The following is a 16521-nucleotide window of genomic DNA, read 5'->3' as shown; positions in this document are numbered from 1 at the left end:
CGTGAAAGCACCAAAAGAGTCCAAGAAGGATTGGCAGGGACGCACCAAAAGAGTCCAAGAAGGATTGGCAGGGACATACCCATTCAAGAAGGATTGGTGGAAATGGGTGTGCGTGACATACCCATCCAGCAAATAGGGACCTCACCACAGAGACAAGGCCATTCTTCATTCTATTTGCTTAGGTAAGGCCTTCTGTTAGTTTCTTTTTCCGTCCTGTCTGCTTCTTTGCTGAGCATCTCAGTGTGTCCACCCATCACTTTGTCTTGGGTCTCTCCCATATCCGAATAGTTTCAGCCCTGTAGAATGTGCAGTCAGGCTCTGCGTCTTGGCTTTTCTATCCGTCCCAACATATGGCTCTATTACTCTGTTTTTCTTCTGTTTCACCATCGGCATCTGGCATGTCTCATTTTGCCATTGAGCCTCTATCCTTAAGGAGAAGGCAAGCACACGGAGTGGTAGGTTGCAGGACGACGAGCTTAAATGTCTCGGATAGACCCAACCCTCGGGGTAAGTATGCGAAAATGGATTTTGGAAGGCACAACCACAAGGTTCCAGGTTGGCTGCCCTTCCCCTTTTCTAGCTGGATTGCCACCACGCTACGAGAGAGTGGGTCGATCGCTGAAGAGGTTGTAAGCCAGCAAGGAATCAGCAAGGCGTATCGCACACATATGGTAGATGGATGCCATCAAAGAAATCAAGACACTATACCTGGAAGCTTGAATGAAGAGATCCTAGGTCGGCTGGGGCCAGAGACAGATCGTGCTACCTATGCCTGGCTTTTGAGGCGTTGCACTGGTGCCAAGGCCCTGTCTCAGGGCAAGCGTGTACACCAACACATGAACACCCGCGGGTATGTTGGCAACAGGTTTTTGAGCAACCTTCTGATCCAAATGTACAGCAAGTGTGGGAGCCTGGAGAATGCACGTGCTGTTTTTGATAAAATATTATATCGGGATTTGTACTCTTGGAATATGATGATCGCAGCATCTGCCCAGAACGGGAGCCTGGATGATGCAAGGGCGTTATTTGCAGAGATGCCACAGCGAGACGTGGTCTCCTGGAATGCTATGATCGCTGCATTTGCCCAGAATGGGCATGGCAAGGACGCCCTGCAGCTGTTTGGTCAAATGCAGGTTGAAGGCTTTGAGCCAAACAAGATCACCTTCATTTGCGTTGTGGAAGCTTGTGACTGTCTGGTAGTCCTTAGGGTCATCCATGCTACCGTTGCTGGCAATGCATGGGAGTCAGACATCACTTTGGGCACAGCCTTTGTCCATAAGTATGGCAAATGTGGAAGCCTAGATGATGCGAGGGCTGTGTTTGGAGAGATCCCAGAGTTGAATGTGATCTCCTGGAGCGCTATGATCGCTGCGTGTGCACAGAATGGGCATGGCATGGATGCACTCCAGCAATTTGGTCAGATGCAGGACGAAGGTTTCGAGCCAAACAAGGTCACCTTCATCTGCATTGTGGATGCATGTGCAAGTGTGGCAGCCCTAGAAGAAGGTAGAGTGATCCATGCTGCTGTTTCTGGCAATGGATGGGACTCAGATATTGTTATGGGGACAGCCCTAGTCAATATGTATGGCAAGTGTAGAAGCCTAGACGATGCTAGGGCAGTGTTTGCAGAGATATCACGATGGGATGTGGTCTCCTGGAATGCCATGATTGCTGCTTGTGCGCAGAATGGGCATGCCAAAGACTCCCTGCAAATGTTTAATCAAATGCAGGTGGAAGGCTTTGAGCCAGATATGGTCACCTTCATCAGCATTATCGATGCATATGCCAGTGTGGCAGCCCTGAATGAGGGTTCACCGTCAGCCCTAGAAGAGGGTCGAGTAATCCATGCTACTGCTGCTGGCAACAAATGGGAGTCAGATATTGTTGTGGGGAATGCCCTTGTCAATATGTATGGCAAATGTGGGAGCCTAGATGATGCAAGAGAAGTATTTGCAGAGATGCCGCAGCGGGATCTGGTCTCTTGGAATGTGATGATCGCTGCATGTGCCCAGAATTCTCATGGCAAGGAGGCCCTACGATTGTTTCGTCACATGCAGGCTAGATGCTTTGAGCCAGACAAGATCACCCTCACTAGTGTTGTGGATGCGTGTGCCAATGTGGCCGCCCTAGAAGAGGGTCGAGCGATCCATGGTAGTGTTGTTGACAGCGGATGGGAGTTGGATGTTGTTGTAGGGAATGCCCTCATCAATATGTATGGCAAGTGTGGGAGCCTAGATGATGCGAAGGCAGCTTTTGGAGGGATGCCACAGCGGGATGTAGTCTCCTGGAATGCCATTATCACTGTGTGTGCCCAGAATGGGCATGGCAAGGAGGCCCTGCATCTGTCTGTTCAAATGCAGGCCGAAGGCTTCGAACCAGACAAGGTCACCTTTATTGGCATTCTCACTGCTTGCAGTCATACAGGTCTGGTTGCTGATGGGAAGCGATACTTTGCCTCTATGAATAGAGATCATGGCATAACCCCCTCTGTGGAGCATTATGTGTGCATGATTGACCTTCTTGGTCGGAAAGGACTATTGGAAGAGGCAGAGGAACTGAGCCTCAGTATGCCATTTGAACATGCCCCTTCAGCATGGTTGAGCTTGCTTTCATCGTGCAGAATTCACAATGATGCCAATCGGGCTGCCCGTGCTGCAAATTTTGTTTCTGTGATAGATCCCAGGAACTCTTCACCTTATGTTTTACTAGCAAACATCCATGCTAAGGAAAATGGATCGGATGATGTAGTGCAGGTCGGTAAGGCAATGATTGATACTGGTGTGAAGAAAATGCCAGTTAGCAGTTGCATTGATGTGAATAATAGGGTACATGAGTTTATCTCCTAGAGTCACATCCCATTCTCAGTAATAGGATATGTTGCCATGTTTGCAAAGGCTGAGCAGTTGGCTGGAGGAGACCAGTTTGTGGCGTGTTTTTTCCTTAATCCTTTCCTACACCCTATGGATGGACACTTGTGAAAGGGTGTGTCCTTTCAACACGGCACTATTAGTTGGTATGACCTTCAAAAGAAACGCAGCCCCATGAAAGACAGATTTGTTCTTAGAGAGGCAGACTTTTCAATATAGGCTTACCTTTCACATCCTTCAAAAAAGGGTACACAACTCTTCATCCTTACATCTATTGGTGAGGACACTTGTCATTCTGCATCCTCTATATAAGAGAGGCTTTGACATGGAATAGATATTCAATTTGCTCCTCAGTTTATGTATTGGCATGCCATCGATATCTCTTCCTTTCCTCAGATCTCTGTATGACAATAACTGCCTAGCTGCCACAAACAAAGTAAGAAGATGCACTTGAAGGCCGTGACGGAGACCATGGATGGAAGAGATGGAGAGATGGATTAATTGAATTTCAGTGATGAACCATAGTGACCTCTCCATCACCCTGACATCAGTTGATGACAAGACCTGGCGTGTACACATACGTAAAGATCGAATACAAACCTTATGGAACAGGCAGAAGAACCGACGAATCCGCAAATCCTTGACTAGGGGCCTGCCAAAGTGCAATTACACATTGACACAATCGTCTTCTTGACAATAAAAAGACATCGCAGGTTGCCTTATTGCTAAAAGACAATGCCTTTCCTTGGGTGGTAACAAAGTTTCAAAGAATCGAAGGTGTATGAACTTGCGATCATTTTGAGCACGTTATCCATAACCAGTTTCTATCTGCCAATGCGAACCCTTAAGCTAGCAAATTGGCAACCTGTCAGCCTTTGGATGCTACTTAAGCTTATTAATGTTTGAGATTGATGGTCTAACCATGAAAATTAAAACTACACTTCATCTAGGCTTGAAATCCCACTTTTCCAAGTCATCGTTCCAAGCTAAATGGATTATTGGGTTTCCAAGTCATCGTTCAGTATTGTACTAAATTGTAATGAATGGGGAAAAAGGGCTACTTGTGGGAAATGTGAAGGACTATACAAGTCCCTATCCACCACTCATTATACACTTTTGATGTGACATCTAATCATGTCTACTCTCACTCCTTTCTCCTACTTGCAGCCTACTCTCTCTCTCTCTCTCTCTCTCTCTCTCTCTCTCTCTCTCTCTCTCTCCTCTTCCCACGTCTTCCTCTCTCTCCTACCCCTTCTCCTTCCTTCTCCCCCCTCACTCTCTCTGCCTTTTGCCCTTCTATCATCTTCCTCTAATCTGCCCTTGCCTCCTTTTCTACATTGGTATCAGAGCTCCGACCCTAACACCTTTGCTTCCTCCTTTCACCCATTAGCCCATTGTTCGCCAACCCCAATGTAGACTCAGTGCCAACAACCTTAACTCAGCACTTGAGACTAGACGTTCAAGCAACGCAGCTCTGCACAAATGTGCAACAACCTCAACATTGGTATCAGAGCTCCGACCCTGACACCTTTGCTTCCTCCTTTCACCCATCATCGCGTTGTTCGCCAACCCCAATGCAGACTGAAAGCCAACAGCCAAAACTCATCACTTGAGACCAGACGTTCAAGCAACACAGCTCTGCACAAATGTGCAACAACCTCAACACAACACCAGCGACTAGCAAGTCGAAGAATGGAATTTGGATAGCATGAGAGAGATCCTCCAACTAATCGACTACTTGCTATGTCTTGAACGAATCGGACTGCTAGCTCTCCACATGCTAGTCTCTCGTCCAACGACGAAGATTGAATCACGGCCATTGAAATCAAAACCACTTGCTAGTCTCTCGTAGGGCGGGTCAAAATAGATGGATTGATTCAAGGTCGAGACTGGGCAGATGGCTATATTGAGCTAGCAGTCGCATCACATGAGCGGTGGATATACACGAGCGGTGGATATACACAAAAGATGGACTGCAAGTCCGACTTAATGGCACATGCCTAAATGCTTGAAGAGCCAACCAGTGGGCAATCGTTTGATTACTCATGCCACCATTGACTAGCGGGATGTAGAGATTGCCACGCCATGGATTCCTCACCATCGCATCGTGTCACAGATTCTCGTGGCACGTCCCACGTCTGTCGACAAATCATAGATTTGTTTAAGTATTTACTAAGTTTTAGTCTGTCACGATCTGTGACGTATTCCTTTCTCTATTTCTAGACTTATGGATGGTTTGATGAATGGACACTTGTGGAAGGGTATGCCCTTTCGACGGGACACTTCCTATGAGGCACAACCCTATGCCCTTTCGACGGGACACTTCCTATGAGGCACAACCCTTCACAAGAGACATGCTATTGAAGAGACATTCCTATTGTAATGTACCCTCTCATCAAGGGTCACACCCTTCACAAGGGGTACACACCTCTTCATGCACATACACTTTGGAGTACACACCTTTTCATGTGTGACTCTTCACTCTCTATATAAGAGGCCCAATTGTATGGATGACACACAACAGACACCCTACAGACATTCAAGCAATACAATTATTCCTTGTTCTCTGCTATTTCAGTCTCCTTTCTGTTCCTTAGCACATTTCTAAATATAGTAAATCTAGGATTTCTTACAGTGGTATCAGAGCAAAATTCGCTCCTGCTTGTAGGAAATGCCCCCGACCTTCTAGCGCCTATCTGATACATCTCTTTCCGCTAGAAGGATATCCGTGCACAGTGTGCATGGAAGAGATGGAGAGAATGAGCGTAAAAATTTTTAGCGCCAACCCTACCTAAAGTCATCAATGGCCTCTCCATCTCCCACACATCACGAGTTGATGTGAATGGACACGACAAAAATCGTGTCTTTTCATGTGCTTGGGCTGTCCCAAAACCAAGGGACGCACCTTTTCCACCATCGGACACACCTTTTGATGAAGAGTTTTGACTCCTCACCCAAGGGACACACCCCATCGTGGAAAAAAGCACACACCTATTCATGTGGGGACACCCCTTTAAAAAACAGGGACACACCCCTTCATGAAAAGGTGCACCTATTCCAAGGGTCACACCCCTTCGAATAGGCACACTTTTTGGCACCAAGCACTTATAAAAAGGGTACCTAGAGGGGTTAAAAAGGAGAACCCAGCCCCAAACCTTAGGTCTACCCTAGATACCCAAGGGTTAAATAAACCCACCCTTTAATTTTTTGGGCAACCACCCAACCTAAGGCAACACAAACGAAAAGACAAAAGGGACGATCCAATTTCAACGCCCGTAAGGCAGCTCTGCACAAATGTGCAACAACCTCAACATTGGTATCAGAGCTCCGACCCTGACACCTTTGCTTCCTCCTTTCACCCATCATCGCGTTGTTCGCCATCCCTAATGCAGACTCAGTGCCAACAGCCTCAACTCATCACTTGAGGCCAGACGTTCAAGCAACACAGCTCTGCACAAATGTGCAACAACCTCAACACAACACCAGCGACCAGCAAGTCGAAGAATGGAATTTGGATAGCATGAGAGAGATCCTCCAACTAATCGACTACTTGCTATGTCTTGAACGAATCGGACTGCTAGCTCTCCACATGCTAGTCTCTTGTCCTCTCTTGTCCAACGACGAAGATTGAATCAAGGCCATTGAAATCAAAACCACTTGCTAGTCTCTCGTAGGGCGGGTCAAAATAGATGGGGTCGAGACTGGGCAGATGGCTATATTGAGCCAGCACTCGCATCACATGAGTGGTGGATATACACGAGTGGTGGATATACACAAAAGATGGACTACAAGTCTGACTTAATGACACATGCCTAAATTCTTGAAGAGCCAACCAGTGGGCAATCGTTTGATTGCTCATGCCACCATTGACCAGCAGGATGTAGAGATTGCCAAGCCATGGATTCCTCACCATCGCATCGTGTCACAGATTCTCGTGGCACGTCCCACGTCTGTCAACAAATCGTAGATTTGTTTCAGTATTTACTAAGTTTTAGTCTGTCACGATCTGTGACGTATTCCTTTCTCTATTTCTAGACTTATGGATGGTTTAATGAATGGACACTTGTGGAAGGGTATGCCCTTTCGACGGGACACTTCCTATGAGGCACAACCCTTCACAAGAGACATCCTATTGAAGAGACATTCCTACTGTAATGTACCCTCTCATCAAGGGTCACACCCTTCACAAGGGGTACACACCTCTTCATGCACATACACTTTGGAGTAAACACCTTTTCATGTGTGACTCTTTACTCTCTATATAAGAGAGGCCCAATTGTATGGATGACACACAACAGATACCCTATAGACATTCAAGCAATACAATTATTCCTTGTTCTCTGCTATTTCAGTCTCCTTTTTGTTCCTTAGCACATTTCTAAACATAGTAAATCTAGGATTTCTTACAATGGTATTAGAGCGAATTTCGCTCCTGCCTGTAGGAAATGCCCCCTGACTGAACTACTCAACAAAGGTCACATTCGGCCCAGTCGCAACCCTTTCGGATCTCCTATACTACTTGTGGAAAAAAAGAATAAGTCAATGCGCCTCTGCATCGACTACCGAGCGCCCTCAACAAGCTCACTATCAAAAATAAGTATCCATTGCGTCGCATCGATGACCTCTTCGATCAACTTCTACATGCAACACAATTCTCAAAGATTGATCTTCGTTTAGGTTCTCATCAAATTCGCATACGAGAAGGCGATGAGTACAAGACAGCTTTTCGAACAAAGTATGGACACTATGAATGTTTGGTCATGCCTTTTGGGTTAAACAATGCCCAGGCCACATTCATGACACTCATGAATGACATCTTCAGGCCTTTCCTCGATAAGTTTGTCATCGTTTACCTCGATGACATCCTCGTTTTCAGCAGATCCCTACACGAGCAGAAACAACATCTTCACCAAGTTTTTGAAGTTCTCTGCGCAAATTCTCTCTACATCAACATTGAGAAGAGTGAGTTCTTTAAGACCCAACTCGAATATTTGGGACATGTTATTTCAGCTCAAGGCATCTCTGTGGATTCCAAGAAGGTCGAGGTAATCCGAAACTGGCCTACTCCTAAGAATGTTCATGATGTCCGCTCTTTTCTTGGATTGGCAAACTTCTACCATACAAAGGTCTATCAGTTTTCCGAAATTGCAGCTCCTATGTCCCAATTATTGAAAAGCACATCAGTTTTTCAGTGGCTTCCCGAAACAGAGTATATTTTCCAACAACTCAAGCAAGCACTCACACTACCACACTAGTTATGGCTATTGCTAACCCAAACCTTCCATTTGAGGTCATGACCGATGCTTCCGACATCGCTGCAGGAGCAGTCTTGATGCAAGAAGGCAGAGTTATTGTTTTTGACAGCCATAAACATTCTGATATCCAAACTCGATACCCGGTCTATGATAAGGAGTTTCTTGCCGTTGTACATGCTTATCGCTCTTGGAAACATTATGTCATGGGAGCCGACTCGGTGGTCAAGACAGACCATCACTCTTTAAAGTATATCTTTACTCAGCCAGTCATGAGCGCTCGACAAGCACGCTGGGTTGAGTTTCTAGCCAACTTTCACATGACCATTGAGTACATTCCAAAACTACGCAATGTAGTTGCAGATGCTCTCAGCAGGTTAACTCTAGCATCAGCTATGGTAATCTCTACATTATCTGTGGATGTTTCGAATTCATTCAAAGGGAAGTATTTCAATGATAAAGACTTCGGCATAGCAGTACAAGTTCTTTCAAAAGATCAACCTTGGACTTCCGAACAGAGGATTTTCTCATCCTATTCTTATACGGACGACCTTCTGTATTATCAAGATCGTGTCTCTGTACCACATGACAAGGATGTTCGACGTCTTTTGTTAAAAGAGCATCATGTAGTTCCTGATGCTGCCCATCCAGACATCAACAAGACTTATAGGTTACTCAGTGCAACATACTACTGGCCTCAGATGAAAAGCGATGTCATCAAAATGGTTACATCTTGCTTATCTTGTCAACAAATGAAAGCAAGCCGACGACTTCCAACAGGACTTCTTCAGCCTCTTCCAGTTCCAACTGAAAGGTGGGAAAGTATTTCCATGGATTTCATTACAACACTACCACGATCCTCCAAAGGTAACACTCAGATTATGGTAATTGTTGATCGATTGTCCAAAATGGCACACTTTGTTGCTTGCAAAAGCAGTGCACATGCTCCGGACAGCGCCAAACTCTTCATACAACACATCTTCCGACACCATGGATTGCCCAAGAATATCATATCCGATAAAGTTCCAAGCAGCTTATGGACACACTCCGATTGTACCAACGAATTTTGTACTTCAACATCGAGTGGCCCTAGCTGATCAACTGGTTCAAGAAATGCAAGACATTCTACTCCAAGTCAGGGATCACATGTGAAAAGTGCAAGAGCGGTATAACGGTTTGCCAACAAACATAGACGTCACCTGGAATTTGACACTGGTGACATGGTGCTATTATTTGTAGCCCCACATCGCTATAAGATGATTAAGTCTGTGTTTCCTAAGTTGGGACCAAGATACTATCGACCTTTCCGGATCATCAAGAAAAATTCATCTTTAAGTTATAAATTGGAATTACCACCATCATGGGGTAAAATACATCCGACATTTCATATTTCTTGGCTAAAGACGTACATTCCAGGCGATGAAGCAGTTCCTCCTGTAGGTGATTATGTCCCAGAAATTGAAGACGATTATGTTCTCCTTATTCCTGAGAGTATTTTGGACCATCGACAGCGAGAGACTCCACATCGACTTATCACAGAATTCCTTGTCCTTTGGCGAGATCTGGATGACTCCGATGCTACTTGGCAATCTGATGAAGACTTACAGTAGTACCCTGACATTTTATAGCAGTATTTTCAGAATTTACCGTGATATTTTCTACATCAGTTCATTATCTCCACCAGGTCCTTATTTTGAGTGGGAGGGGATGTCACGATCTGTGACATATTCCTTTCTCTATTTCTAGACTTATGGATGGTTTGATGAATGGACACTTGTGGAAGGGTATGCCCTTTCGACGGGACACTTCCTATGAGGCACAACCCTATGCCCTTTCGACGGGACACTTCCTATGAGGCACAACCCTTCATAAGAGACATCCTATTGAAGAGACATTCCTATTGTAATGTACCCTCTGATCAAGGGTCACACCCTTCACAAGGGGTACACACCTCTTCATGCACATACACTTTGGAGTACACACCTTTTCATGTGTGACTCTTCACTCTCTATATAAGAGAGGCCCAATTGTATGGATGACACACAACAGATACCCTACAGACATTCAAGCAATACAATTATTCCTTGTTCTCTGCTATTTCAGTCTCCTTTCTGTTCCTTAGCACATTTCTAAATATAGTAAATCTAGGATTTCTTACATAGTCGGGTTAGTGCAGTTAGGTTAGGTTAGGAGGTCTGATTAGGTTAGCTAGGTTTAGTTAACTGAGAGTCAAGGTCAATCAAACTAGGGTTAGGTTAAGTTGGGTTGGGTTAGATTAGGCTAACTAAGTGTGTCTTAGCTGTCCCAGGTCAGTGTACTACTACCCCCGGCCTTCCCTCCCTCCAAAAAAAGAAAAGGCAAGAAAGACATTTTTTAAAGCCTCTTTTGAGAGCCTTCCATAGCCCCATTCGGGTTCATTTGGGCTTTGTTTTAAAGCCTCTTCGTCGAGCTTCTATATCAACATCCCTGTGTGTTGCACCTAGCATCAAGTGCTATTACTACAGGATTTACTTGTGTTTATCTCATTGTGTCGCTTCCTTTCTTGCACTACGCTGGTTCTTGCTTGTGGGGTAGCATTGTTTGTCAGATTGGGACCTTTTGCAAGAAGCTAGCAACACCTATCTTGTGTTAAAGATCTCTTTCCTACTCCTTTGGCTCGGTCACGTAAGGTATTCTGAGGTTCTAAGGTATTCTGCATGCACAAATTTAATCAAATTTTAACACATACGATTCTATTAATGTGCATAAGATACAAGCAAATTGAAACACTTTACAGATATGTAACATGCAATGCATGCACCATGATCTTGAATGCATGCATGCAACTTGATATATTGATGCATCATGCATATTGATTGCAATGCAAGCATGGAATATCATGCATATTGCATGCATGCTTTTTTTTGATGGGGTTGGATTACATGCATGCAATATGTATCATACTGCATTGTTTTAAAAAAAACATGTTATCTACAAATAAAAAACAAGCAAAAAACCACATCCTTGTTTGCGAGAGCCTAGTCACTTGCACCCAAAGAGTGGTCCCATCTACCTCTCGAGCCTTGCGAGCACGTGAGATAGGGAATACTCTCAAGGTTAGGCCCTGATGTGGGGCTTAAGGAAAGAAAAAAAAAAGTACCTTTCAAATCAAAAGCGCTTGAAATGAGCCAGCAACTCCTTATATTATCGTGAAGCATTATTTGTACCGTCCATAAGTAGCATATTACTGCTAGCAAAAGGCATGCTACCAACTATAAATATATGTTTGTCAATGGTACTAATAGTCATATAGGTATTAGGTGGTATAAGGTCTAGTACCATTGGCTAAAATCATGCGTAAATATACCACTAGGAATATGTTTTTATCTAGTGGTACTAGTCCTTTTATCAATGGTTAGTAGTATTTTACTGATAGTATTTTGAGAGTTTACTGGCAAGAAATGGAAAAGTATTCATGGTAACACAAATCACACAAAAAGTTGTGTGATTATGTAAATACCTGGATCCTTGTAAAGAGCACTACATAAGATTCATGGGAAAAAACCCTAACCCAAACCCTCACCTTGAGGGATGAACATGTATATACCCTCATTTTCTTTCATTTCAATGCAATTTATAGTTAGCCATACAATTAGTCATCTCTAGTGCAATCCTATCACTCACTCTCTACAACCTTGTCAACAAGCTCTTTTGACCTTCAATTTGTTGGTGTCGAGGTCTTTGCTAATGTAAATTCCTTTTAGGCTTGTTCTTGATGTAGATTATTGTTTTCTTTTGTTGATGTAGATTTTTCTTATCTGCCCCTTTTTCTCTGTTCATGTTAATTCTTGTCTTCTTCCTTTCTCTTTGGTTCCTTTTAGTTGCTTCTTATTGGTTTCTATCTTTTTGTTGTATTCTCCTTGTTGATAGACACTTTTTCAGCTTCTTGATGTAGACCATTTTTTGCTTTCTATTGATGTAGATTATTCTTGTTTGCTCCTTTATCTTTGTTGTTGATGCTGATTCTTGTCTTCTTCTTTGTAGTTTGTTCTCTTTTAGTTGGTTCTGGTTGATTTCTATACTTCTGTTGTAATATCGTTGCTATTTTACTATCCATCCTCAAGCATATTTTTGCAGCGTATCTATATCTTATTTCCATATATGATAGGTTCTTACCTTTTGTAATGTGCTAGAGCTTCATGGAGTCTTAACTGACATTTGTATGGTTTCCTTTTTATCCTTCTAATTCTTATAGATTCTTCTTTTAAATGTAACAAAGGTAGAAGAATTCTCATATCAATACTATCACTATAACATGCAAATTTGATTGTCACTAAGATTTGTCTTTTCACATTTTTGCTTCTTTATTTCAAAATATACATATGCATAGAACAAGAACTATGTGGTCCTGCAAGCGTGTAGATGAAAATGCTCTTGAAAATTTACTTGGGATGAATTGGGGAACCAAGTCAGGTGACCAAAAGGGTGATTTGTTTCAATGTCATGCATGTAAAGACAATGTGGCTATTAGATACCCTTTGTCATGCCAAATGTTGTATTTAGCTTTCCAATACAAGCGCTAGAAGAAAACAAATCGCCGGTGGCTTCCCTTTGACTCTAATGATGAAGACAATATGGGGGTAAGTTTGTCTATTGATGTTGAAGAGGGAGATGTCAAGAATGTGAATGTCACATCGCAATGGACTCTAAGGGCCACCATCCGATCTGGTTTTCTTCACTTTTCTCCCTATTTCATTTTCAACAAGCTGTAGCCATTCTTTAAATTTACGAAAAGCCGTTAAAAATTAGCTCCTGACATAGTCTTTAAAATATTGTCATAAAATATATAGTGTTGAAGTACATGGCTAGGGCATACTACAAATCTGCAAATTATTGTCATTGGACTTGTTTCTTCATCATTTTAGAATTTGTACATATCAATGTAAAATGTATTTCATGAAAAAAATTTCCATAACCACTAAAGTATGCCTTGTTTGTATGTCTCATTGTGTTGTCTTGCTTTTTCTTCATCTCTCTCTTCTAATCACCATATATTGCCATATGTTAAAATCTCATCTATTTTTGGAGGGGAGTAATACATGAATTTTTTTTCATTGTCTTCATATCTTTGTCTTATCAAAATTTGGGCTTTTAATTGTAGTTGATTTGAAAATAAGCACCATGAACTAGAAACCCTTTCATAAACTAGCTATTTGCCAAATCTTTAGATGTTGCATAAACTATTATGTTTTTGGATTATTTTTTATTTTATATTGGTGTTAGTTTATAATTTTACACGATCTCATACTGTTAGTCAAGGCTTCTAATTGACTTATGACTTGCCATAAGGATTGAATCTCAACTCTAGACTATAATTACCTCCTTTTGTTAACATCCACAGCGTACAACTGCCAAATGCAGGGTAATCAATGAGTAAAGGTGACCAAGCTGAATAATCTACTCCAACAGAAGGGAGTTTGATACCCAAGTACACCAAGGTCAATAATTACAAGCAATGTGCACACGGAAGGAGTATAGCTCAAACTCAGGGAGTTTGATCCCCAAATACCCAAAGCCCGCTCCAAAGTCCAAAGATTCTAGGCAACGTGCACAAGATATATGTTCCAACTGCCCCTGCTTGGAATAAGGAGGTGCAGGAACAAGGAGATGCACACTTGTGGGCCACGAAGAGTGCATGCGCCTTGCACTTTTTAGCTCCACATCCATAGGAAATAGCGACACCAATGAAAATAGCCATGAAAGGAGTACAACTCAAACTCAAGGAGTTTGTTTCCCAAATATCATCCCGAGACAGGGTTACCATTGAGTGTCTCAACGAAGTTGAGCCTCGCTACTCCAGGTTTGAGTCTCATGCATCATGCATGACCACAAAGTGTGAGGGCGCTCAGGGAGTTTGAGCCCCAAATCACACGAGCCCGTGGTTGTAAAGTGAGGGAGAGTACTAAAAAGAAAAAGGCTTGGCCCTCCCTTCAAAAGGTGACATGTATAAAAGGCCAAAGGGTTGACTTTGGTCTTCATTGTTGTTTGAATAAGTTTGAATACAAGCTCCCTCTTCTCTTCCAAGAGAGTGTTTTAGGTGTTCTCTTGTTTCCATTGTAGTGCCTTTGTGGTTGTTACTCTATCCCCCTTCACTCCCTTCTCCTTCTTCCCTTCCTCCTCCTCCCTTCTCCCTCCTTCTCCCTCTTCCCTCCCCTCTTTCCCTTCCCTCTTTCTTGCATGAAACCACATTGTAACAATCCGGAGGCCGCTTGAGTGATACTTGCGGACGGCTCGAGCTATGCATTGCTCCCACAAGGAGTAACAGGGAGTGGAAGCTCCATGGGCATATCTTCAACTACCCCACGACACGTGAGTCACTGCTGCTGAGACCACACTACATTTTTGGCATCGCTGTCGGGGAGAACAGGTATGCTTTTGCATTTGCACTTGTCTCTCTTCGATATATTCCCATTGCACAAGTTTTCAAGCTTACCTTGGAGCTTGTTAGTGCAGTTGTAGGAGAGAAGAGAGGTGGAAAGAGAGAGAGAGAGAGAGAGAGAGAGAGAGAGAGAGAGAGAGAGAGGACGAAAATCTGTTTTTATATGTAGGAATGCCATTTTTGAGAGAGAGAGAGAGAAAGAGAGAGAGAGAGAGAGAGAGGACGAAAATCTATTTTTTCATGTAGGAATGCCATTTTTGAGCCTGGGAAGCTCGTTTTGGATGCTTTTTGGTGTTTCAAGTTGATAGGAACTTAGTAGGCTTGATTGCTAAGGTGTGTGTGTGGTCTAATCACCTCAAAAAACAACAAAACTAAGAATTTTTGTCAAGTTTTGAAGTAGTTTCATGTTCTAGAACTTCCCTTTTTTGAGTTTTTGCATTTTGACTTTCAAAAAGTGTTTGTTTTCTAGTTTTTTTCATGGAGTAGGTAGAATAGGTAGTGTAGCACCCCCCCATCACAAAAAATCAAGCACAGAAACTGCAAAATCCTCAGAAATCACCAAATCTCAGTCAGCGAAATTGTGTTTGACTATCTTGCCAGGTCGGCGTTGTAGGCGTATCGCATCAAGCAATTTCCCCATCGATCGGTGCATTAGTCGGATCCCGCCGGTCAAAATTTTTTGACTTGGCATCGTAACACTTCCCCGCCAACCTAACCTCTAACTACGGTTACCTTGCTGCCCATAGTTAATGCTTGTTAGAGTTACTTCCACACCGATCTGACAAATCGTTGACCAATGCTGTAGTGTTTCCCCGCCGACCATTGCTATCTTACTATGCTGCCGTCGGCATAGTGAACCCTCCCCTCCATTTGTGGTTATAATCGTTCCCCTTCGCCATCGCATTACTCCATCACACCGCCCATCGCTGTGCTATACCATCATTTGGTGTTGTCTGCTTAACCTGCCGTCGTTGCTATACTATCCCGTCGAGTCATTATCGCACCGATTGGTGTCATACCATATCCCTACACCCGTGGGGATATCCCTTTCGACCGATCGCACCGACCATGTGGCAACTATTTTCCCATCGATTGTCGCCATACATCCATCACACCGACTGATGCTATTTCCTTATTTTGCCAATCGGCGTTGAAAGATTACGCCGCTACCTATCGTTGAAACCGTACTACACCATCCATCGCTATACCGTAGCCCACTGACCGGTTCCGTAGAGTTATCCCACCGATCGGTGCAATACCTCTGGGGTAGCTAAGGAATTAACAAAAAATTCCAGAACCTCAGTTCAGCTTGGGTGTCCCCAACCAAAGGCATAGCACATGCACTTGAGGTCCAGAAGGATTTTGCCAAAGGGTCCAGTGTCAGAAGAAAGGGCTTCGAGCTAGGCTCAGCCCACCCTCCATCCTAGTTGGAGGTTCAAAATCTCAATTCGAGTCTCCACTCATTCATAGGACCCCGTCTAGAAACTCCATCCAGTTCAGATGAAAAAGAGAGTCTTGAAGGAGTGATGCAAGACCCCACGGGTCCAAGGGTATCGAAAGCCCCCCTTCACGAGTGTAGCCTCTCCCAACTCTCCTGCACCTTTAGTTGCATCCAGGCTTAGAGGTACGTTCTCGAACATGTTCGGCCACTTAGGAAGAGCAGAATCAATAGACATGGAGAACCCCTTTCTCGACATGTTTGCAAGAAGGGAAGGCCAGCAACATATAGTCCCTGAGCCACAGACCAGGATGGATACTACCTTTGCCAATCCAAACCTATTTCTCAGCCTATACTAGACCCCCCAATGGGAGAACATGGATGATGCGCAATCACATTTCTCTTTTTGGGACTACTATTACATGCATACAGTCACAAGGAACGTACAGTATGCTCCATGGTTGAAAGGATGTATGATTGGAAGAGCTTTATTCTATCTTTCATACAAAAAGATGGTAATGCCTTGATTGGTCATAGCGCTCCACA

At 43.6% G+C, this 16521-nt stretch overlaps 1 protein-coding gene across 1 annotated transcript; it reads left to right on the top strand.

The window, feature by feature from the left end:
• The first annotated feature begins 521 nt into the window (after positions 1 to 521).
• LOC147903362 (pentatricopeptide repeat-containing protein At2g13600-like) lies at positions 522 to 2846 on the top strand. Its single transcript, XM_087371438.1, has 4 exons — positions 522 to 1133; positions 1383 to 1434; positions 1552 to 1901; positions 2013 to 2846. Exons 1-4 carry the CDS (start codon positions 522 to 524, stop codon positions 2844 to 2846), a joined length of 1848 nt encoding a protein of 615 aa, XP_087227564.1.
• Positions 2847 to 16521: the final 13675 nt, after the last annotated feature.

The sequence above is a fragment of the Dipteris shenzhenensis genome, chromosome 3, assembly GCF_047967505.1.
Source record: "Dipteris shenzhenensis isolate YYH24624 ecotype China chromosome 3, Dip_SZ_1.0, whole genome shotgun sequence".
In the NCBI taxonomy this organism is placed as follows: domain Eukaryota; kingdom Viridiplantae; phylum Streptophyta; class Polypodiopsida; order Gleicheniales; family Dipteridaceae; genus Dipteris; species Dipteris shenzhenensis.
This window is presented reverse-complemented; position numbering and strand designations above follow the sequence as displayed.

What these genes read in the sequence shown, in the direction of transcription:
- LOC147903362 (XM_087371438.1), top strand. Translation starts at nt 522, where the DNA reads ATGGATTTTGGAAGGCACAACCACAAGGTTCCAGGTTGGCTGCCCTTC. An exon ending in AGCTGTTTGGTCAAATGCAG is followed by an intron (nt 1,134 to 1,382) that starts GTTGAAGGCTTT and finishes GCGTGTGCACAG; the next exon opens with AATGGGCATGGCATGGATGC. An exon ending in TTGTTGTGGGGAATGCCCTT is followed by an intron (nt 1,902 to 2,012) that starts GTCAATATGTAT and finishes GCATGTGCCCAG; the next exon opens with AATTCTCATGGCAAGGAGGC.